This window comes from Equus quagga, chromosome 10 (assembly GCF_021613505.1).
Source record: "Equus quagga isolate Etosha38 chromosome 10, UCLA_HA_Equagga_1.0, whole genome shotgun sequence".
NCBI classification, from domain to species: domain Eukaryota; kingdom Metazoa; phylum Chordata; class Mammalia; order Perissodactyla; family Equidae; genus Equus; species Equus quagga.
Window position 1 is genome coordinate 34,560,794 of NC_060276.1, and position 25,032 is coordinate 34,585,825.

General features: G+C 40.0%; 1 protein-coding gene across 6 annotated transcripts in view; it reads left to right on the plus strand.

Moving 5' to 3' along the window:
* The window catches only part of DCX (doublecortin), a 367,013-nt gene that overhangs the window by 182,480 nt on the left and 159,501 nt on the right, over positions 1–25,032 (plus strand). For 4 of the 6 annotated variants that reach the window (XM_046673011.1, XM_046673007.1, XM_046673012.1 and 1 more), the window contains 5 exons: positions 5,697–5,987; positions 20,067–20,216; positions 20,570–20,652; positions 20,738–20,841; positions 22,720–22,824. In XM_046673011.1, coding sequence (XP_046528967.1) covers positions 22,739–22,824 — 86 coding nt within the window. In that variant the 5' untranslated portion in view covers positions 5,697–5,987; positions 20,067–20,216; positions 20,570–20,652; positions 20,738–20,841; positions 22,720–22,738. Of the gene's footprint in view, positions 1–5,696; positions 5,988–20,066; positions 20,217–20,569; positions 20,653–20,737; positions 20,842–22,526; positions 22,608–22,719; positions 22,825–25,032 lie in introns of those variants that run through there. The other 2 variants (XM_046673008.1, XM_046673010.1) reach the window with 2 other exon arrangements.

A 25,032-nucleotide genomic window follows, 5' to 3' on the forward strand; every position in this document is an offset into this window, starting at 1 on the left:
GTCTTTAATAATCTGACCCCACCTGACTGCCTGATCCCATCTCATGCCACTTTACTTCATACGCCCTCTGAGAGCCCTGCAGAACTTCCGACTAGCTGCTCACCAAATGTGTCATGCTCCTTAGTAGCTCCATTATCTGACAATTTTGGTCCCTCTGCCTGGAATCTCTCCTCCTACATTTTCACCTGGATAACTGCCACTCCGCCTCTAGAATAGTTGTTTAAGGTGCCAGCATGGGGTAGGGATGGGGATGTGGGATTCAGTTTAAAGGCAGCAATATAATGTTTAACCACATATAGTCAAAACTACCCTTGAAAATGTACTAAAGTATCTCAAAGTGCTTGATATATGGTATTGTTTATACAACCTTGTACATAAATATGTATGTGAAAAATATGTATCATTAAGCACCAGAATCACATTCAGAGCAGTGCAGTAAAATGCTAAAGCATGAGAAGTGGGGAACTGTGATCCCATGAGGGAATCGCAAGTGTACTTCTGCCTTCTCATGATCACCTAACTGGGACTCACTGAGTTTTCCTGGTACCTGAATTATCAAAAGTGTTAGTTCTCTGTCTGTCTGTCTCTGTCTCTCTCTCTTTTCAGTGTAGATGCACCCCTGTAATGCTATCTCACTATAGCCAAGTATTCTGTGAATTTTTCCTGACTCCCTTAGACAGTATCAGCTTCATAGAATTCTACTCATATCTTACTATAGCATCCATCAGGTCTTGTCATAATTGTCTAAGTATCTGTTCTCCCAAATAGACTGTGAACTCCTCCAGAGTATGACCCATGTCATCTTTATTATTCTACCCATAGCACCTAGGACCGTTCTTAGCAAAGATAAGACCAGTGCTTTTCAAAGCGTATTTCGTGGATCAGCATCAGAATTACCTAGGGCACCTCTTAAAACGCAAATTCATGAAAGAGAACAACAATTTTAATTTACTTTTTATTTAAGGTTCTGATTCAGCACTTCTCGGGGTGGATCCAGGAATCTCTACTTTCAAGGCTTTTCCCAGGTGCTATTTCTCAGTTGATACAAATGTAAATGTGGCCTCTTTTCTGATGCCTTCTCCATCTACTCCCCTCTCCCTCATAGATGTAAGCACTTCTGTTGCTGTGGGATGAGATATGGGAAGGCATCCGAACTGAGATGCAGGGCCGCGTTGCTGGCACCAAGAGGGGACGGATGGGAAGGATTTGGAAGGATGGCTTGAATTTTCACAGAGGTTTTGCACACGGGTCTGTGCACTTGAGTTGACGTTGCCACAAAAGTTGTAAAGTGATCATTACAGTTGATTCTTCAGGACTCATTCCATCTCTTTTCCATTGAATTGCAGCAAGGCAAGTTGGGAAATTGATCTCAGCTCAAAGAGTAGGCCTGATTAGTCTGAGAATAAACCCATCCCTTTTGCCAGTTATGATTCAGACATTCAACCTGCCTGAAATTCAAATAAAGGTTTATTGAGGTCTTTTGGGAAACTTTGTCCCTGCTTTTAAGAGATAGGCTCTTCCCCTGGTTGTGCAAGAAAACATGTGGCTCTGATTGCTGTTGATGACTTTCTTATGCCCGTAAGGAGAATCTAGCCTTAGAGAGCTGCTGATTTCTGGATAACAGACTACAGTGATGGAAAGAATCTGGGTCTTTGCTGGCATTTTAGAAAACTGTGGTAAAATATACAGAACATAAAACTTACCATCGTAACCATTTTTAAGTGTACAGCTCAGTGGCATTACGTACATTCATATTGTTGTGCAACTGTCAAAACCGTCCATCTCCAGGACCTTTTCATCTTCCTCAACTGAAACTCTATACCCGTTAAACACTAACTCTCCCATTCTCCCTCCCTCCAGCCCCTGGCAACCACCATTCTACTTTCTGTCTCTATGAATTTGACTCCTTTAGGAGCCTCATATAAGAAAAATGGTAAATATTTGCCCTTTTGTGACTCGCTTATTTCACTTAGCAAAATGTCTTCAAGGTTGATCCATGTAGTAGCATGTATAAAAACTTCCTTCCTTTTTAATGTGAATACTATTCCATTGTATGTAGGTACCACGTTTTGTTCATCTATTCCTCCGTCTATGGATACTTGGGCTGTTTCCACCTTTGGGCTACTGTAAATAATGTTGCTATAAACACAGATGGACAAATATCTGTTCAAGTCTCTGCTTTCAATTCTTTTGGGGACGTACGCAGAAGCAGAATTGCTGGATCACATGGTAGTTCTATGTTTAAATTTTTGAGGAATCACCATACTGTTTTCCATAGCAGCTGCACCATTTCACGCTCCTACCAACAATGTATGAGGGTTCCATTTTCTCCACATCCTTCCCAATACTGGTTACTTTCTGGTTTTTCGCTTTTTTCTTTTTAATAATAGCCATCCAAATGGATGTGAAGTGGTATCTCACTGTGGTTTTGATTTGCATTTCCCTAATTGCTAGTGATGTTGAGCATTTTTTTCATGTGCTTATTGGCCATTCGTATATCTTCCTTGGATAAATGTCTATTCAAGTCCTTTGCCCCTGTTTTAATCAGGTGGTTTGATTTTTTATTGTTGAGTTGTACTTGATGACGCTTTTAAGCTGCTAGATCAACCAACCCTGAAGTCTTCCCTGACTTTGTACTCCAAGTTATATAATCTAGTAAACTACCTGTGGTAGACAGAATAATGGCCCATCAAAGATATCTGTGTTCTAATCTCTGAAATCTTTGAATATGTTCCCTTACATGGCAAAAGGGACTTTGAAGATGTGATTAAATTAAGGATCTTGAGATGGGAAGATTATCATGGATTATCCAGGTAAACCCAATCACAAAGGTCCTTATAACAGGGAGGCAGCAGGGTCAGAGTCAGAGAATGAGATGTAACAATGAAAGCAAAGGTCAGAGTGACGTGGGGCCATGAGCCGAGGAATGTAGGCAGCCTCTACAAGCTGAAAAAAGGTAAGGAAAGAATTTTCCCCTAGACCTCCAGAAGGAATAAAGCTCTGCTAAAACTTTAATTTTTGTTCTGCAAGACCCATTTCAGACTTCCGACCTCCACAATTGTAAGATAATGCATTTGTGTTATTTCAAGCCTCTAAGTTTGTGGTAATTTGTTATAGCAGCAATTGGAAACTAATAAATACCTTTTGGTTTAAGTCATAGCAGGCTCAGGGTTGGTCGATTCAGCAGTTTAAAAGTGTCATTAAGTACAACTCAACAATAAAAAACCAGACCTCTTGATTAAAAAAGGAGCAAAGTTTATTCATTATTTACAACCAAGAGTATCTTAATTGATACACCAGGTCAACCAACAATAAAACAGCCAATAGCAGCCAATTTTCTTTCAGTGAATTCTAGCTATATAGCTACCATTTTTAGGGAGGTTGATAAAAGCAGTCATTGCATGATGGGGAACTGACTAGGAAAAGAAATCTAATGTGCATTATGGTTAGAGAACAACTGAAATCACACTCAAATGTTTGATTAATGAATGAATGACATCTTTTGGTTTAGTTTGATTATTGGTGTTTATAATTCCCTCCCTGGTTTAACGACTGTGGTACTGACCTGTAGGGGCTGTGTATTCCTCACCAGACTTTGGCTTAGCATGTGTATTTGAGGGTGAATATGTATAGGAGTTGATTGTTGCCCCAGAGGCTTGTCTTATAAACTTAGACTCTTGCAAACTCTATTTTGCCTCCCTCAGGGACCTTTTCCTTCCTTGTTATTTGTTGTTAAATCACTAGGCTGAGCTAAGTACCCAAACAACAGATCTTTCTCATCGTGTCCCAGAGGAAAAAAGCCTAGTCCACTTACCTTGGACCCAAAGTTCCCAAATCACTAATGAAGCATACAGTGTGTAGGTCCTGATTCCACCTTAGATGGGCAGAAATTCTTGCCTTAAAACAAAGCAACCAAAAAGCCAAAACAGACAGGCTTGTTTCTCTTCCTCTCCTGATGTCTAGAGTTCATGTTAAAACTGCGTTTCCTGTCTTTACTCTCAGATGAGAGTGTAGAGAATTACAGAGCAGTGCTGAAAAGATTGTTAAAGACCCTGCAGATTACTTTGAAGGGAGAAGAACACTTTATGGAAAACGTATAAGCAAATCCTGTGCCTGGAAGTAAAGCTCTTTCCTGGAATAAAATTTTCCATTTATCAGGTATCTGTTTCCCCATGACGAGCTCCAAACAACTGGAGACACGATCATTTTTCTTTCTAGGCTAGCTAATGATCTAAGTTGTGGATTCTTCAGACACTTGGCTTCTCTGCAATCTCCCCAAGCTGCTAGATTTTTGGACTTTTCATAGTAGGTCAGCAGCCCCACTAGAGCTAAAATATTGTCCTTGACAACTGCCACTTAGAATTCAAGGATCATAAGAAACTGGGTATTTCTGTGAAAACAGATTTCTAATGAACTTCTTGACTCCAAGCTTCAGGGCTCAGGAGACGAAGCAGCCTGTGCAGGTGGATCTGCCTCATGTCATGTTCTTCACAAACTAACTTCAGGTGCAGAACTTAACTTTCACCTTGTGCTTTGGAGGAAGACAGGCTTGGGTTCAAGTCTTAGCTCTCTCTCAATACTAGCTGGAGGTAATTTTGAGGTTGTTTAGCCACTCCCAGCTACAATTTCATTATCCGTGAGATGGAGATAATAGTATTCACCTCGCAGGGTTGTTGTGAGCATTATATGAGATCACATGTATACACAGTAAATGTTAAGGAATTGGAAAGGAATAAGGGAATTGGAAAGTGTTGTAGCTACTTGGGAGCCAAGTTCTTGCCCTATGAGTCTCTAGACTTCCCTGACAAAATCATAATTCCTGACTGGAACTCTACAATAAACTCTTGGTAAACAGCTCTGGAATTGTAGTTGAAATTCTACAACCAGAGAACCCAAATCTTGTTCTATGGTGTTTTACCATCGCATTGGTTTTTTTTTAGTTCTGCTAATTGTGACTTAAGATAAATTATTTTAGGGAGCAAGCAGCTTCTCTGCAGCAAAGTGAGTATTAAGTTTAACAGGCTTCAGGTTACTGTTTAATGTAGAGAATCACTAATCCTACTGACCAATTTGGTCAAACACATTCCATTCCAATTGTGTTATCTCTCATCCCAATGACCCCCAGGGCTAACTCAACCTGCTGGCTGAACAGGTGGCCCCTTCCTTTCCCACTTCTCCACGTGTTGTGTTGTATTACATTCTTCTCATGGGAATATTAACGTTCAAGGGGAATATGAATCTATCCCTGCTTGAACTACAGACTATAAAGTAAGGTTGAAGTCTGTTACTTTCTACTTCCAGACTGGTACATTAATATCAGTTTCTTAATCCAAAAGAGGTACATGTGGTCATCTAAATGATCAACATGACCTCTACGAGTGCCTAATGTACACCTTAGAAATGACATTGAGGGGAAAAGGAATTGGTCTTCTTATCATCACTCAATAGGAGGGTACAAGGGACCTTAACTCAATATCAGATCTCACCACCTGTGCCTTTCAAGCATCACTTTTCCTCAATTTGGTAGTTAGAAAGGAATATATATGCGTATATGTGGCTCAGGTGAATCAAAAGAATACCAAAGAAAGAAACCCATAAAAACTCCTATTTTGGATATCGTTTTGAGTGTTTGTAACAGAGACCCAAACTGACAATGGCTTAAACAAATAGAAGTTTATTTCTTTCTCACATTGCAGTCTGGAGGTAGGCAGTCCGGGCTGCATGGCTACATGACAACTCTGCTGCGTGAAGTTGTCCGGGGATCCAGACTCCTATCCTGTGGCTCAACCAATCCTAGGGTATGTCGCTTTTCCACGTGGCTTAAAATGGCTCTCCACAATGCCTAAGAACCAAATAGCAGGAAGAAGGAAGTAGGAGAAGGAGGAGATGCCATCTCCCTTTAAGAGTTTGAAGAGGAGGTTCTTCAGGTCTCTTCTAGCCACATCCCGTTGTCAACAGCTTAATCACATGACCACAACTGGCTGAAGGTAAGCCTGAGGAATGTACTCTTAAGCTTAGTGGCCATATGGCCAACTAATAATCCTTATTTATTTATTTATTTATTTTTTTATTGAGTTATTGATAGGTTACAATCTTGTGAAATTTCAATTGTACATTAATGTTTGTCAGTCATGTTGTAGGTGCACCACTTCACCCTTTGTGCCCACCCCCCACCCCACCTTTCCCCCGGTATCCACTCAACTGTTCTTGGTCCATAGTTTTAAATTAATAATCCTTTTACTTTGGAAGAAGGGGAGAATAGATATAATGGAACAAGGAACAGTCTAAAAATTATTCATGCCTTTGAGTTTTTAGGAGAAAAGTATTAACCTGCGTGCCTTCTGACCATAAACACCCCCAGGCAGCATTTATGACCATAAACACACCTAGATAGTATTTATAGCCACTAAGGCAGGTCTGTTCCAATGAGATTCTTCCAGTTGTGAAATCTTTTCATACTGATGGGTAAGTAGCTACTCCTCTAAGACCCCCACTCATCCCCCTGGCTGGCCCATCCCCTCCTGCCCTGCACTATACTCTCCATGATCCAGCAACTAAAGGGTTGAGGCCTGGCTCAACAAGGGGCTTTGAGGACCCTATTCCTGTTCATTCTAATTGATTACTGCGGGCCAATACAGCTGGTAACCTATCTTGACTCTCACTCCTGCACTTAGATGGAAGGGCTGCTCCAGCAGGAAGTTAACTCAGGATTTTTCAGTTGCTTGATCATGCACAACTGAGACCTGGTCATGGCTGACACTGTGTCTTGGTTTCTCTATCTCTAAAATGTGAGAGATACCTTTTGTAATTAAGTCAGGAAGCTGGCAAGGAAAGGAACCAGTGACATCATTAATCAGATATAAAGATATAATAATAAGGAGTGACATCCTGACCCTAGTCAAAGGGAAATTTAAGAGAGACCATTCCATAAAGAGAACTGGAGGAGCCATTGAATAAGGTTTAAAAAGACAGGTTCTGGGCTAGGACTGGCAGAAGGAAGAGATCATCTCCTGCAAGAAAATATAATGAAAAAGAGAGCAAGGCTAGATAGAGTCTCCAAGCAGCAATACTGGTATCTTAAAAGAAGAAATTATAAATAAGCACATTTCCCTCACCCAGCCAGAGAGAGGCTTGCTGATTGGCCTCCTCTCTGTTATTTCCCGGAGGAACACCAAACACACAGTATGTGTGGAGTCTCAAAATAATGTCATAAAGCTAATCACACCCCAAAGCGCACTTTGCCCCATCAATATTCAGTCTGCCTTTGCATTCCCAAAGAAGCACAATAAGAAAACCAGGCTCAGGCAAGTTCCTTAGCCACCCTGAGCCTTGATGATTTTTATGTGTAAAAGAAGCGTAATTCTTTATTTTTTAAAGATTCCACTTTTTCCTTTTTCTCCCCAAAGCCCCCCGGTACATAGCTGTATATCCTGAGTTGTGGGTCCTTCTAGTTGTGGCATGTGGGATGCCACCTCAGCGTGGCTTGATGAGCGGTGCCATGTCTGCACCTAGGATCCAAACCAGCGAAATCCTGGCCTGCCACAGTGGAGCACGTGAACTTAACCACTCAGCCACGGGGCCGGCCCCAAAAGATGGATAATTCTATTTACCTTTCATGGTGGTTGTGAGGTTTAAATGAGAAAATGCACATATGTATCCTGTAGCCCTGGTAAATGGTAGGTGCTCAGAAATTTTCAGTTTCTTCTTCCTCAGTTCCTGGACATTTCTAGGTCACTGGTTGTTATGAAGAATAAAAATTTAAGCTCAGCACAGACCTCCTAACTAACTTCATTGTCAGTCTTTCCAAAAGGCAGCATTAAAATTAGCAGGGTGTCTGCCCTGTAAAACCCAACCCTGGATCATGCCACCATATCCATAATCTCTGCTTTTTCCCCAGGACTGTAGACCTCTGCTAGAGACAACCACACCAGCATGCTCATTGGTGCCACATGATTTACAAATTCACCTGAATCTTCAACATGGAATCACCTTTTGATCTGTCCCACCTCCTCATCAGTCTCTTTCGTTCTCCACACCCTTTCAACCTTTGAGTCTTTGTTAGTCTCTGCTCACCGCCAGCCTCTCTTCATCACAGACCATCTCCTTTCTGAGTCACTAAGAAAACAGATACTGCTTACAAGTTTATCTGTATCAGCACTCCTCCTTTATCTCTTTGCATCCTGATTTGGCAGAAGAGGAGTCCTGCCTCCTGCCCAAACTTAATCATCCCATCCGTTTTATACTCTGAGGACCATGTCCCATCTCTTATCCCTTCTGTCTCTTGTATTTTCAGCCACTGCCTCTCCACTAGCTCTTTCTCATCAGCCTTTTAAACGTATTCAAATATCTACTATCTTTTTGTAAGTTGAGGTATAATTGACATATAACATTATGTTAGTTTCATATGTACAACATAATGATTCGATATTTGCATATATTACAAAATGATCACCACAATGTCTAGGTAACATCCGTCACCACATATAGTTACAAATTTTATTTTCCTGTGATGAGAACTTTTAAGACCTACTGTCTTAGCAACTTTTGAATACGCAATACAGTATTATTAACTATATTCACCATGCTGTACATTACATCCCCAGGGCTTATTTACTTTTTAACTGGAAGTTTGTACCTTTTGACCACCTTCTCCCATTTTGCACACTCTTCCACTCAGCACCTCTGGCAACCACCAAGCTGTTCTCTATATCTATGAGCTTCTTTTCTTAGATTCCACATATGGGTGAGATCATACAGTATTTGTCTTTGTCTGACATTTCACTTAGCTTAATGCCTTCAAGGTTTATGTCATCACAAATGGCAAGATTTTCTTCTTTTCTACTATTTTTTAAAAAAAACTTCAATCAGAGCCAGCCCCCATGGCCTAGTGGTTAAAGTTTGGTGTACTCCACTTTGGTGGCCCAGTTTGGCTCCTGGGTGTGGAACCACATCACTCATCTGTCAGTAGCCATGCTGCGGCAGTGGCTCACATAGGAGAACTAGAAGAACCTGCAACTAGAATATACAAGTATGGACTGGGGCTTTGGGGAGGGAAACAAAAGAGAGAGAGAGGAAGATTGGCAACTGATTTTAGCTAGGGAAAATCTTTCCCAGAAAAAAAAGCCTTCAATCAAAGTTGACACTTTGTTCCACTGTAGCCCCTACGTTTTCTTTTCTTTACAGATAAGCTTCCTGAAAGAAGCTCCAATTCATCCCTCAGCTATTTTCCCTTCTGCTCCCATTATGCCACTTTCCAAAATCACCAATGGCTTCCTTGTGTTTGATCCAAAGAACAGTTTTATTTTTTTCATTTATTTATTTATTCTTTCTCTGCCTTGTGATAATAAAAGGAATAGAAAAGTAGATACTATTATTATCTTTATTTTATGGATGAGAACATTAAGGCTTAGCAAGGTTAGGAAACTTACCCAGAGTCTAGTAGGTATTCAAGGTAACACCAGAATTTGAACCTAGGCCTATCTCCTAGTTTTCCTACACCTCAGAGATCACTATTTCTCAGTCTCCTTTGCAGGTTACTCTTCATCATTGGAGAGTCCAAGACCTTAATCCTCAGACCCATGTCTATCTATACTTACTCTCTTAGTCATCTATTCCAATCTCATGACTTTAAATATTGTGGTGAATCATCTGCAAAGATGGTCAACAATTCCTCCCATCATTGCATGTGCACATTGTCTCTCCTATGAGGAGGTGGAGTCTATTTCTCCTCCTCCTTGAATCTAGGCTGGCCTTGTAACTTGTTTTGACCCACAGAGTGGATGAAATTGGAATGTGAAAATCCTGGCCCAGTCCTTAAAGTTTGTGCTACATGAGTAAATGATAAGTGACCATGCGGCAAGAGAGAGGCCGCACGGAGGCGAATTAAGGAGCCTCAGATAACAGTCAGCACCAACGACTCAGACATGGATGTGCCAGCAGCCCCTGAGATCCCAGATAATTGCAGCCACATGAGTCATGAGAAACCCACAGAATCACGAGAAATAATAATTCACTGTTGTTTTAAGCTACTAAGTTTTGGGATGTCTTTAAACACAGCATTAGATAAGAAAACAAATGACATCACATGCTGATGACTCCAATTTATATCTCCAGCTCCAACATTTCCCCTGAACTTTAGATTCATGTATCTGACTGTTCCCTGGATGACTAAGAGGCATCTAACAGGCCTAACACAGACTTTTTTTTGGTAACAGCTTTATTCAAGTATAATTCACATACCATACAATTCACTCATTTAAAGTATATAATTCAATGTTTGTAAATATATTCACAGAGGTATAGCACAGACCTTTGATTTCCACCTCACCACTCAAAAAACCCTGCCCCCTTTCTTACTGATCTCGCCAACTGTTTTTAAGCCCTAAACCTGGGAATCATCATTGGTTTACCTCTTACTCCTCATTGGATCCGTTGGCAAGTTCTGACAGCTTCATCTTTAAAACATATCACAAACCTAACTGCCTCCTTTCATTTCCACCACTCCCATCTTAGTCAAGTCATCTCTTCTTGCCAGGTCTACTGTAATAGCCTCCTAACTGGCTTCCCTAACTCCCCGGCCAACTGGACATCCACTCAGATGACCCTCAGTCAATTCTCTACAAAGCAGAGTGATGATTAAAAAACATAGATCAGGGGCTGGCCCCGTGGCCAAGTGGTTAAGTTCGCGCGCTCCGCTGCAGGCGGCCCAGTGTTTCGTTGGTTCGAATCCTGGGCGCGGACATGGCACTGCTCATCAAACCACGCTGAGGCAGCGTCCCACATGCCACAACTAGAAAGACCCACAACAAAGAATATACAACTATGTACTGGGGGGCTTTGGGGAGAAAAAGGAAAAAAATAAAATCTTTAAAAAAAAAAAAACATAGATCATATCACTCCCCTACCAAAAAACTTTAATGACTTCCCACCACAGAATAGAATCCAAACTGCTTACCATGGCCTACGAGACCGCTGTTTATGTCTGACTATATCTCCCACCACTTCCTTCTTTGCTTACTCTGCTCTAGACGTATTGGTTTTCTTTCTGTTCCTCCAAACCACTGAACTCATTCCTGCCTCAGGGCCTTTTCACTACTATTCCCTCCACTGGGAATGATTTTCTCAAACTGTCATACGGTTTACTTCCTTCCTTAATTAGGCTTCTGCCAAAATGTCACCTTCTCAGAAAGGCATTCTGTGACCGTGCTACCTAAAATAGGAGCTCCCCTGCCCCCTCCAAGCAGAAGTCACTTTTGATGGCCTTACTCTGATTTATATTTTTTTTCCGGCACTTATCACTACCTGACATTATGTCCTACATTTAGTTGTCTGTGTGCTTTTGTTTGTTTCCCTTATAGTGGCAACTGTGCAAATGCTCTTCTCAGATCTTTAAGAGAACCTCTTGCAGGAAGCATAATTGAAAGCCCCAGCTTATATCACTCTGGATACAACACTGCATTGGCACCAAAGCCACACTCCTCCCAGGCTTCTCCTAGCCAATGATTGGGCATGATGGGTGTACAAGAGCTGTCCCATTCCTGAGGAATGCAGGACTCCTCTAATGAGTAAACTTTGCCTTGGAGAGTCCCCATTGACCTGGTCAAAACTTTCTTAGAACTGTGCTACCATCTGAGAGTCTTTCTACCCAAGCCTCCTTTCCCTCTCTCCTTCCACAGAGGTCAGACCTGCATTGGAGTCTGAAGACTCTCTCTGCTTACTCCTCCTCCCTCCCCTTTGTCCTTCACAGGCATTTCCTCTAATAAATGTCTTATACACCTTGGCATCTGCTTCTTGAAAGATCCAAACTGATCCACCTATGATGTACCCCAGTGAAGGGTCATGGAGATACTCCTAGAATCACAGGGTCAACAGAGGCCTGGAAGTTGGACAAAGCCACTGAGAGTGGGGACCTCAATGTCTAGAGGCAATGGTGTAATTAGCAGGCAGCAGCAGTGGATGCTATTTCATGTCTAAAGGGCAAATGGAACCACTTGCATGCAGTATATATGCCAGTCTAGAAACAAGATCATACCAGCTATCTCGCAGCAAAGACCAGCAGAAGCAAGTAGAGAGGGATGGCACTGAGAACTGGCTATCCATACTTCAATTTCTAGGAGAATCTGTAAACTTTCCCCTGTACTACCTGTATCCCACTTGTGTGGGAGCTTCTGAACAAGATTAGACCAGTTACAGTAAATAAGGAAAAAAAAATATATATATATATATTGTGTGTGTGAGGAAGACTGGCCCTGAGCTAACATCTGTGCCAGTCTTCCTCTGTTTTGTATATAGGATGCCACCACAACGTGGTTTGATGAGCAGTGTATAGGTCCGCATTTGGGATCCAAACCTGCAAAGCCCAGGCTGCTGAAGCAGAGCGCTTGAACTTAACTACTATGCCACCAGGCTGGCCCCAGGAAGCCATATCTTTTGTGCATCTGTATATAGCATACAGATTATTCACCATACAGAAAAAGAGGACATTGACATCTTTAGTTTTAACTAAACCATTCAAAGCCTCTTTATGGTCCAAGCTTCTTTATTGCCTTTGAGTCAACTTTCAAGCCAGTAAATTGGAACAGATGAGTTGAAAGATCTGGCTTTAGTCTTATCCTTACTTTTTACTACCTTTTGGGCCTGAAAAACTTGCTAGCCTCTCAGAGCTTTTTTCCTCATCCATAAAATAGGATAATCTATTCCCTGTGCAGATCACATGATTATGGTGAGGACAAATCATATATTTAAAAACCCATGTGCAAATTTATCTTATTAATTTTACAAAATATTATACAAGTATAAGATTGTTTTTAAAGATCTATTACAGCTTATCCATTCTTCAGACTGCTTTTTTTATTGTTTACCTTTTATATAATGATGCCCTCTGCTGTTCTCTTGTATATCTTTACTTCAGACCATACAAGAGACTTGATCCGTATCATCATTCTATCCAAGACAGTTAGAGTGGAAATACCTGGAAATCACTTAGTCTCATTTTGAAGATGAGAGCAAAGCACAGACATAATAGGGAAGTGCCTAAAATCAGTCGAACCAGGACCATAACCCAGACTTCTAGACTCTAAGTTCAGGGCCCTCTAGTCAGAATGGCAATATAGAAGTAAAAAAAAAATACTATTGAGTTTGACTTAAATGTCCAAATAAACTTTATTACCTTGCTCTTCCTCCGAAATTCAAAATCAACATTAAAAGAGTTATTGGTGGCATCTACCCAGTCGCCCAAGACAGAAACCTCAAAGTCAGTATTAATTCTGTCCTCTCCTTTATCCACTGCATAAAATATGTTATGTGGTCTCCTTAATTCTACCTTCTAAATCTGTTTCACTCTCTTCTCCATTTAGATTCCCCTCATTTAAGCCTTCATCTTTTTTAGCCTGTGTTATTTCAACAGCCTCCTAAGTGTTTTTGCAACCTCCAGGTTCACTTGCCCTTCATTCATTCATTCAACAAAATTTTTCTTAAATCCTTACAACATTTCAGGCGGTGTGCTAGATGTGGAGAATTAAAAGAGAAGCAGACATAGTCCACGCTCTCAAGGATACAATATCTAGCAGAGAGAGACAAATATGTAAACAAATGAGGAATTCTGGTTCCTCCAAAATACGCCAAAACAACTTGTTGATGAGACGAAGCTGAGTTTATACTCTCCATAGTAAGGGGGAGCACTCGCTCAACAGAGCCTTAGTAACATTTATAAGTGATGAGGGTGAAATCAGGATATATATGAGGTTTTGAAGTCTTATTTAAGGCGGGTCTTTCGACGGGAAGGGGGACTTAGTTATGATTGGGTAAGGATCATGAAACAACAGTTTAAGATTGGTAGACCCAGCAGGTGAGCATTTGAGGAGAGGGTTCTAAGACTCTTTGGGTGTGAAATATTGGTTGATGTATTCTGTTGGGGAGTTGATGGTTCTCTCAGTAAGTTCCTGGAATGTGTACTAAAGGTTATTTGTAACTTTTATCTTTCTAGGCAAGAATTTTCTGGAATAGTAATGTTGATGAAGACAATAGAATAATAAAGTCACGTGATGTAGACAACAAACTTTGTGGTGGTAGATGGGTTCACTTTTCATAAGGGAGTATAGCAAAGCATTGTAGATACCTGTATTGGGCACTGCAGGTGCATAGAGGAAGGAGTGTTCAATGATCCTTGGAGTCAGAGTGGGGAAGAATCCAAAGAGGTTTTACAGATTTGAACTGTCCCTTAAAAGGTGAATAATATTACGTTTATGGATATACCACATTTTGTTTATCCACTTATCAGTTAATAAACATTTGGGTTGTTTTCACTTTTTGGCTATCATGAAGAATACTGCTATGAACATTCATGTACACCTGTTTTTTGGAAACATATATTTTCATTTCTCTTGCGTATATTCCCAGGAGTGAAATTGTTGGATCATATGGTAATTCTATGTTTAGCTTTTTGAGGAACTGCCAAACTGTTTTCTGAAGAGGCTGCACCATTTTACACTTCTACCAGCAATGTATGAGTGTTCAAATTTCTCCACATTCTTGCCAACTCTTTTTATTTTCCATTAAAAAAAAATTATAGCCATCCTAGTGGTGTAAAGTGGTATCTCATTGTAGTTTTGATTTGCATTTTTCTAGTAACTAGTGATGTTGAACATCTTTTCATGTCCTTGTTGGTCGTTGCCATATCTTTGGAAAAATATCTTTTCAAATCCTTTGCCTATTGGATTTTTAATTGGGTTATTTGTCTTTAAATTCTTGAGTTGTAAAAGTTAATTATTCTGGATACAAGTCCCTTATCAGATATATGATTTGCAAATGTTTTCTCCAGTATTGTGGGTTGTCTTCATTTTTTTGATGGTATCTTTTGAAGCACGAAAGTTGTAAATTTTTTTATTGAGGTGAAAGTCACATAACATAAAATTAGCCACTTTAAAGTGAACAATTCAGTAACACACAGTGCACTTAAAATGTTGTACAACCACCACCTCTATCCACTTCGGAAACATTTTTATCGTCTGAAAAGGAAGCCCTATACCCGTTAAACAGTTGTTCCCGTTCCTCTTTCTCTGTAGTCCCTGGAAACCACCAATCTATGTTCTGTCTCTATGGATTTACCTATTTTGAATATTTCGTATAAATGGAATCATGCAATACGTGACCTTTTATGTCTGGCTTCTTCCACATACTAGAATGTTTTTGACGTTCTTCCATATTGTAGTGTTTATCAGTACTTAATTCCTCTAAGTGGCTGAATAAATCAGGAAGTGTGAGTCCTCCAACTTCTTTCTTTTCAAGATTATGTTAGCTATTCAGGGCCCTTAGCAATTCCATATTAATTTAAGGATTTGCTTTTCTGTCTCTACAAAGAAGGCTAGTGGAATTATGATAAAGATTGCATTGAATCTGTAGATTACTTTGGGTGGTATTGCCATCTTTTCAATATTAAGTCTCTCAAGCCATGAACATGGGCTGTCTTTCCATTTTGTTAGGTCTTCTCTAATTTCTTCAAGCATCATTTTGTAATTTTCCATGTACAAGTCTTCTACCTCCTTAGTTACATTTATTACCAAGTATTTTATTTTTTTGGAGGATATTATAAATAGAAATGTTTTCTTAACCTCCTTTTCAGATTTTTCATTGCTAATGTATAGAAACACAACAGATTTCTTGTTTGTTGTTTTTGTACCCTGTAACTTTGGCGAATATGTTTATAAATTCTAGTATTTTTATTATGGCTTCTTTTGAAATACATATTTACATACATATATGATCATGTCATTTATAAATAAAAATAGTTTTACTTTTTCCTTTACAATTTGGATGCCCTTTATTTCTTTTCTTGCCTAATTGATCTGAGTAGAACTTCTAGTATATTCACCATTTTGAATAGCAGTAGCGAAAGCAGGCATCCTTGTCTTATTCCTGATCTTAGAGAAATATTTTCAGTCATTCATGATTATGATATTAGCTGTGGGCTTTTCATAAATGCCCATTATCATGCTAAGGAAGTTCCCTTCTATTCTTATTTTGTTGAATGTTTTTTACCATGAAAGGGTGGTTGGATTCCATCAATAACTTTTTCTGCTTTAATTGAAATCATGATGTGATTCTATTCCTTCATTCTGTTAATGTGATCTATTACGCTGATTAATTTTCCTATGCTAAATCACCCTCGCATTCCTGGGATAGATCTTACTTGCTCTGGTCCTTTTAATATGCTAATGAATTTGGTTTGCTAGTATTTTGTTGAGAATGTTTGAATCTATATTCATAAGGAATATTGGCCTGCAATTTTCTTTTCTTGTGATGCCTTTGTGTGGCTTTAGTATCAGGGGAAAACTGTCCTCATAGAATGAGTTAGGAAGTATTCCCTCCTCTTCTGTTTTGTGGAAGAGTTTGAGAAGGATTGGTGTTCATTCTTCCTTAGGTATTTGGTAGAATTCACCAGTGAAGCCACTTGGTCCTGAACTTTTCTTTGTTGAGGGATATTTTTTATTACTGATCCAATCTTTCTAATTGATACAAGTCTGTTCATATTTTCCATTTATTCTTGAGTCAGTTTTGGTAATTTGTGTGTTTCTAGGAATTTATCCATTTTAATCTAGGTTATGTAATTCGTTGGCATACAAAAGTTTTAAATTTTGATGAAGTCCAATTTTTCTACTTTTTCTTTTGTCGCTTATCCCTTTGTCATCATATGTACAAAAACTTCACCTAACGCAAGGTAATGAAGATTTACTCCTATGTTTTCTTCTAAGACTTTTATAGTTTTGGCTCCTACCTTTAGATCAATGATCAATTTTGAGTTAATTTTTGCATATGGTATGAGATAAGGGTATTGCTTATTTCTACATATGGGTATCTAATTATTCCTGCACCATTTTTGAAACTAATAAGGTTTTGTTGTCCATCTGCCTTGTGTCCATCAGTCCTCCAAACTTGACGTAGACTTCAGCATTAGGTTGAGGGTGTTGCATGGAATTTTAGCTTGGTTTCCAGTGGCGGAAAGAGAATTATAGCTTTGTGAGAAAGGCTCTACTTGTTGGGTAATTCAGAAGAAGGCAGGACATACTGATATCTCCCTCAGGCCTTAGCCCTAAGCCAGAGTGCAAAGGCTGGCATTTGTCTTCATGGTAGACATTTAGAGTGCTCTTGCTCCTCTCTAGCTGCCTGCCACCTACCTAACATGCAGCAAGTGCATTGAGTTGAGGCCTTGGCTGCTTGTGGCCCCAAGCACAGATGTTTGTCTTCTTTCCCTTCTTATTCTGTTAAGATTCTACCCTCTGCTTCCCACAGTGACTGCAAGTAACCTGGAAGATCAACTAAGATTCTATTAGTGGTGGTGATGGTAGTAGTAGTAGTAGCAGCAGCAGGAGAAATAAGGAGAAGAGATAGGGGAAAAATAAGGGAGACGGGCTTGGCATGTGGATGGACGAATAGGAAAACTAGAAAGTAACTAGGAATAAATAAGAAGGACGTCCAAAAATCCAGCAATGAAGCTTTAGTTTTTGCAGAAAGGAGAGACAGGAAAACTTCAGTAGTGTAACAGCTGACTTCAACAACATTCAAGTTGAAGAAAAGTCAGAGGGGTAGAGCAGGGAAGAGAGAACTCAGATGCATTAATAGAAAGGAAAAAATTTAAAAAGGAATCTTCCATTTTCACTGTAGAGGAAATTCAAGAAGTATGAACATCGGTGAGAAACAGTGTTCACACTCTCTTGGGGCCTAATTGCTTTCTCTTAGGCCCACTAGAATACCAAAACCACTCTGATACTGAAAGGCTGAGAAAAGTATAATTTTCCCCTGCTCAGATAACATGCGCAGTTTATTAGGAACTATGACAGGCCTGTGGAAAAGATAATTGGAGAAAACGGTGCATTTCAGTTGCGTTATTGAAATTGCACTCTGGGGGGCAGTATGGTAAGGTTGAAAGATCACGAGCTTTGTAGCCAGACAGACATGGGTCCAAATCTTGGCTCTGCCACTTTACTCCTTGTGTGCCTTTGGACAAGTTATTTAACCTCTCTGAGCCTTCAGCTTTCTCTCTCCAGAATTATATGGACCTCTTAGGTTTTTTGTGAGAATTGAATGAGAGAATGTCAGCAAAGCAACTAGCACGATGTCTGGTACATGTACTACTAGGGGCTCAGAACGTGCCAGTTCCTTACTTCAGTCTCCTATCACTGCATTCTAGTCACAAACTGGACCTGTCTCCTGTTTCTAAAGGCTTGGACTCAGTAATCCTACATCTGATATTCTATTACAAGGAAAACCGTCTGAAGAACAGAAAAGATTTTGTGGTCAAGCATGTTCATTGTGTTTGTTAATACAAAACAAAACAAAAGGAAACAAAAACTGAACACCACAAATACCTAACGGTAAAGGAATGCTATTTATTAAAAATGACATCCATGAAGGCTTTTAATAACAGTGAAGTGCTAACATTATAGTATTATGCTAACAAAATTTACATATACAATTCTACATACAACCATATTAAATATGTTGAAAATATGTATAGAAACAATACTAAATGAAATACACCAAAATATTAATGAAGGTTGCCTCTGGGTGGAGGATTATGAGTAACTACTTTTGTTTTACTTTTCTTTTCTACCTTGCATATAACATCACTTTTTATTGAGGTAACATTACTTTTATACTAAAAAATTTATTTAATTACAGAATAATTTTTAAAAGGATCTTGAGGAATACTCCATAGCAATGAGAATGGTCTACAACTACATGTGACAATATGGATGAATTTCACAAGCACAGTGTTGAGCAAAAGGAGCCAGATGCAAAAGAGTACACAGTGCATAATTCAATTTGTATAAAATACAAAATCAAGCAAAACTAATTTATGCTATTAGTAATCAAGATAGTGGCAACCCTTGGAGGGAGGGCAGGTAGTAACTTTTGCATCTGGCTCCTTTTGCGCAACATTACATTTGTGAAATTCATTGTGTTTGTGGGGTGAGGATAGTGCCTGGAAATAGGCACAAGGGGGCTTCTGGGATCTGGTGATGTTCTGTTTCATGATCTGGGTGCTAGATGTGCTTAGTGTGTGAAAATTTATCACCCTTATGAATAGTGTTATACTTCAAAAAAAAAATAAAAATAAGATGGATGGATGGATGGATCGATGGATAGATGGATAGGTAGGTAGGTAGGTAGGTAGGTAGATAGATAGATAGATAGATAGATAGATAGATAGATAGATAGAAAATGTGCTAAGTGAATGCAAATCGCCATTGATGCCTTATCTGAAGGAGAAATTCATCTTTAGAAAAAAAGAACACCTTGTTTTGGCCACAAGATGGCATCATTAGTTGCTTGGAAATCAAATTCCAAGGTGCTCTTCAGCACATTTTAAGAACCAAATATTTGGTGTATTGTCTTAGAAGAAGAGAACTTAGAGATTTTCCACTCTGACGTTATCTAATTTTCCAGATGAAAGAAATACGGCCGTACAGGAATGACTTGCCCGAGATTACACTGCTGGTTAGAAGAAGACCTAGGCTGAAAACCTAAATTTCTGGGCAATCAGTTTGCTCTGCCTTGCTTAAAAACTCTTATTTTCAGTTCCATTTCCTTCCTACAATGCTCTGGAATAAGAAGTTTATCAAGGAGTGCCCCTCCTTTTATAACCCCAGAAAACAGACTGTCTCAAACAGAATCGAAAATTCATGACTAGAATTGGCAGTATTGGCCCGCTGCAGTGTGAAATTTCCATATATGGACATTTAAAAACATTACATGGCCAATTCTGCCTGAGCTGGCTCAAATTTCTACTTCCTTAGATGGGAAGGATAGACCAGATACCATCTGTCTGTCTTTTTTCCCTCTCTCCCTCTCTTTTTTTGTTTCTTTTAGCCTCCCTCCCTCCCTTCTTCCTTTGTTCCTTCCTTTCTTCCCTCCTTCCTCCCTTCTTTCCTTCCTTGTCTATTATCTCTATTTGAACCACAGGAGCCACCAATGCCTCTCAGAAACAAAAACTCAAAGTCAAATGCAATGGTTTTCTTGAACAGACCAGACCTCAGGTCTGTGTTGTGATTTATTTGTCACTGTTGCAGAGGACTTGCAGGAGAGAGCAAGATGTGGCAGATGAAAGTGTCAAGCTAAGATGAAAGATCTCTGTCCTTGTAACCTGGACCTTTGGAGAGGCTCCTTGATGGATAAGGACATCTGCAGGCAGAGGAGGAAGCCCATTAGCAGGCTGCAAGGTGCACACAGCAATCTTTTTTGATGACCTCTAATTGAAAGGCAGGTTCCGTATATGGGGGTCAGACGAATTAGAACAAGGAGGGGGTGATTTGCCCCCTAGCGAACATTTGCCCATGTCTAGAGACATTTTTGGCCGTCACAACTGGGAGGAAGGTGTTACTGGAATCTAATAGGCGGAGGCCAGGGATGCTGCTAAACGTCCTACAATGCACAGCACAGCCTCCTGCAACAAAGAATTAGCCAGCCCCAAGTGTCAATAATGCCAAGGTTAAGAAACCCTGCTTTATATAAAATTAGATCCCAGTGAAATAATTTGGCACCTTATGTCTTTCTGATTTTTCACGCAAACCAGATACAAGAAGAAGAAGAAGAAGAGGAAGAGGAAGAGGAAGAAGAAGAAGAAACAAAACTAAATAGGCAATGTCTAACTCCAGGGTGAGGACCTATAGAGAAATAACACAGTTTGATTGGAGTGAATCCATATTTTATTACATAATTTTGCTTTTTCATTTCTTCTTAGGCCAGAGGCATTCAAGTCAGTTCTTAAAACATTGAGTGCCTGCATGCACGAGGAAGGCACAGTACTGATTCACCAAGGGGATTCCTGAAGGTCTAAGTTACACGGTAAGGGAGTCAACCTTAGCCTGACATTTCTCTCTCTTCTGCTCTCTTTCTAAAATGGTGACAAATGAATTTAAATCCAAGTCTCCTTTGAAAAAACAGCTAAACATTCCCTGGCATCCCTCATATTGCATATATGACCCAAGGTCATTTCTGACAACTACCAAGATGATTGTCAGCCTGCCCGGCAGCTCACTGAGTCCAGACCTCAGCTTCTCCCAGTCCTACCCATTGTCCTGCTTCTTGTCACCAGCAAGCATAAACGACACAAGCAGAAAAGCTTATCAGAGGGAAGCCTCAGGTTACCAGAACTCTTGGTGGCTGAGAGAAGGGATTTGGTTAATTTATTTTTCTGGGTAACTAAGGGATAACCTGAGAAGGCATTGTTTCAATCTTTGTGGCTGAAAAATCTTTCTACTATGTGTGTCTCTTTTCCACGTTAGGAAATAAGAGTACCTGGAGGACAAGTTTGAAGCATATGTTTTCATGGCTTGTTCATAAGTGACCACTATCCAGGCCTGGAGATGGTAATTGGAATATAAGAACTTTAGAAATAGTCCAGTCCTTTATTTTACAAATGAGGGAACTGAGCTCCAGAGAGGGAAGTGAACTATCTAAGGTCACAAGGGTCACAGAGCTGGAAAGGCATAGAACCAGCTTCAATATGAGCTTATATTTTCTAAAATTGGGAAGGAAAATAATCTTGCTTAAGTTGAAGGTCCTGGCTAGCATAAATAGAAGGCATAAGTTTTCCTGTTCTTCATCCACTACTTCTGTAAGTACCAGCCAGAACTCTACTGACAAAGTAAAGGATTGAAGCAATTTTCTGAATCATTTGGACTGAAACCCCATTGCATAGCTATAGCCTTTAAATATATGTGGTGTGGCTGTAAAGCAATGTGACCAGTTTCCACAAACCACACGAGAAAACTGGGAACACTGTTATACATTCATACTGCATGCTCTGGATTTTCCATGAATACAGGGGACAGGAAATCCAGAAATAACCCCTAAATTTGTTTGGAAACCAATTTCTACCTCCACCTTCAACAAATCTTTTTCAAAAAGCCACAAAGAAGAAGCAAAACTGACTTAGCCATTCTGTCACATTTCTTCTTATCTTTTCTCTTGTGCATGTTTACTTCATCATCTCCTGGTGCTAATACCAAGGCAAATTACAGAAAGGTCAAAAGGAGGGGGAATTATAAGGGTATGGCAAATGAAAAATAGTCTACTCATGAGGTAAAAGACACAAATGGCAGAATACTGGCCGTGATGCTTACACTTCAAGAAAAAGGATTTATTGACTTCTTCGACTAATTTTTCCCAATAGCCTTGCTACTCAAGGTGTTGCCCAAGGACCAGCAGCAAGGCATCACCTGAGATCTTGTTACAAATGCAGAATCTCAAGCCCCCATGACCTATCTCAAGTTAAACAAGATCCCCAAGTGATTTGTGTGAACTTTAAATTTTGTGAGGCATTGATGTAGAGTATGTTGAGAATAACTCTGGATTAGGACTTAGAAAACCAGGTTTCTCTTCCTGCTTCTGCAACTTACTCATTTAATAAATTTATCCAAATCACTTCCCCTTTATGAGCTTGTTTTCTCATGGGTATAATGAGAGAATTGAACTACAAGACCTCCAAGGGTCTTTATGCCCCAAAATTCTAGGATCTAATTAACAGTGGACACCTGACATTGGATGCTTCCTTGGAAACACCTCGACTTCCTTCAGATTAGCAAAGTTTATGACTGAAAACTCAGCTGGTAAGGCATTGGCTTCCCTGACCATCTCCAACCCCTCCATTCAGTTTGCCCCAATCTCACTGGCCTTCAAAAATTCTGAGCTGGGATGGTCATGGTTATTACCATCTCTTAGTTTTTCAGAATGAGTCTACATGAAGCAACAAGAGAAGGCAGCTGTGCTGATGGTGGGAAGGAACCAATATCCATGGCTGTCCCCCTGGAGCTGGAGGAGACAGAGGTAAATTCTCAGGGTAAGGAGAGCTAGGGACAGCTTCAGAAGCTGATCCCAGTCCACCGGCACTTCCTTCTCACAAAATCACCTAAGAAGCACTAATTTTACCCCCAGCAGTTATTTTTCTCTTTCTGCTCTTCTATCCTGTCACCACATAGTGTTTGGCCACGGCCTTATTTTTCAAAATGAGCTAAAACGAGGTGGAAGAAAAGCATTACCACAAAGCCAGGGCCATGTTCCACAGGAAAAGAGAGATTTGAGTTGGGTATCTTGGGTCTTTCAAACCTCAACTAGCCATCTGCAGACCCTAGCTAAGTACCAGTTCCAGTGACAATTGCTGCATAATAAACTATCCCAAGCTTAGGGGCACAAGAACAATTTTATTATGCTCATGGATTCTGTGGTTCAGGAATTCAGTCAGAGATTGGCTGGGTGATTGTTTTGCTCCTTGTGGTGTCACTTGAGGTCACTTGAGGTACTTAGGTGATGGATGAGATAGTCTGGAGGATCCAAAATGGTTTCACTTTCACATCTAGTGCCTTGGTGGGAATGGCTGGAAGACTGGAGTAGCTGAGATTGTTGCCTGGAGCACTTACGTGTGGCTTCTTACATGTGGCAGTCTCAGAGTTATTGAACTGTTTATGGGGCAACTTGCTTCCCTCAGGGCAATTATCCTAAAAGAACCAGGTGGAAGCTGCATGGCTTTTTATGACTTAACATCAGAAGCAATATAGTGTTGCTTCTGCCATATTGTATTGGTTGAAGCAGTCACAAGACCAACTTAATTCAGAGAGAGGGAATGCATACTTCACTTCTCGATGGGAGGAGTTTCAATAAATTTGCAACCATTTTAAAAAACCTCTTCAGTATTCAGGAGATAAATAACACTGAGGGAACACTCTTTATTCGGTCATGGATTGGACCATGTATGCTACCAAGGACTCTTTTTTCCCGTCCAGTGTGGGACCCATACAAGAGGGCAAGCTCAGCAAGATGCTGAGGATGTTCTTTGGTCCTTTTCTCCACGGCCCACACCATATCTTTCTTCACTGGATCATAGAACTTGGCCTAAAAGGGGGAAGTAAGTGAGGACAAAGACATAGGAAAAAGTGTTCTCCCTTTCTCCCTCTCTCTCACTATCCCTCTTTTTTTTTTTTTTTCATAAGACCTAGATGTGCTAAGCTACCCTCTCTCTGTCTCCTTTCACCTGGGCTGCACCTTGGTCCTGCTCAAATTTCCAAGAGCTGGGGAGTGGTGTCTTATTGCACCAGCCCTCTGGGATCAAGAATAAAAAGAGCAAACTATGCAGAAAAGAAGGGCTCCAAGAAAGCCAAAAGAAAGCAAGGGTTTATTGCCTTAGGCCAGTTCTATTTATATTTCCTATACTCCACGCTAGCAGGGTGGTCTAATTGTGTGGCTCTGTGGACTCCAGAACTCCATTTTATTCTTGATCTGCACCAGAGCTCTCATTCTGAGTGGGAGGAGGGAGTTTCAGTGTCCCACTTCTCTCCCTCCCAAGAGTTACAGTGTATGCCACTTCGCCGTTGTTGATCACTTTGTGCCAGTCACTGTGCCACTTTACACCCATTATCCCAATTAAGTTTCACAACAACCTTGTGAGGTATATAATATTATCCCTGAGTCACAAGTGAGAAAATCCAAGCCTCAATGAGCTGAAATAAATTTTTCTGGCTCACACTGTTAGTATAAAGCAGAACTTAGATTGGAACCAAGGCAATCTGATCCCAAAGCCTGCAAGTAGCAATTTCTCCGTGTTTCTCTCAGCTGAGCAAGACGGATAGTAGCGATTATCATAAAACTATAAAAAATATATATTTATAGTCAATAAGACTGTCGCTTAGGGGCTATGTGCAACTTAGCTGGTATAAATAACCAACATCAGTAAAAGAAGATGTTTAAGAGAGGCTGAGTAATAATAATACTGGTATCTAACATTTACCAAAAGCTTACAATATACCAGGAACTAATGAAACATTTTACCTACATTAATTTGTGAATTGCTCACAACATCCTGGGTGGTAGACACTATTATTATTACCTTTGTAAAAATTAATTAATTAATTTGAATTGTGGTAACGTTGGTTTATAACATTATGTAAATTTCAGATGTACATCATTCTATTTTGATTTCTGTGTAGATTACATCGTGTTCACCACCCAAAGACTAATTATAATCCATCACCACACACGTGT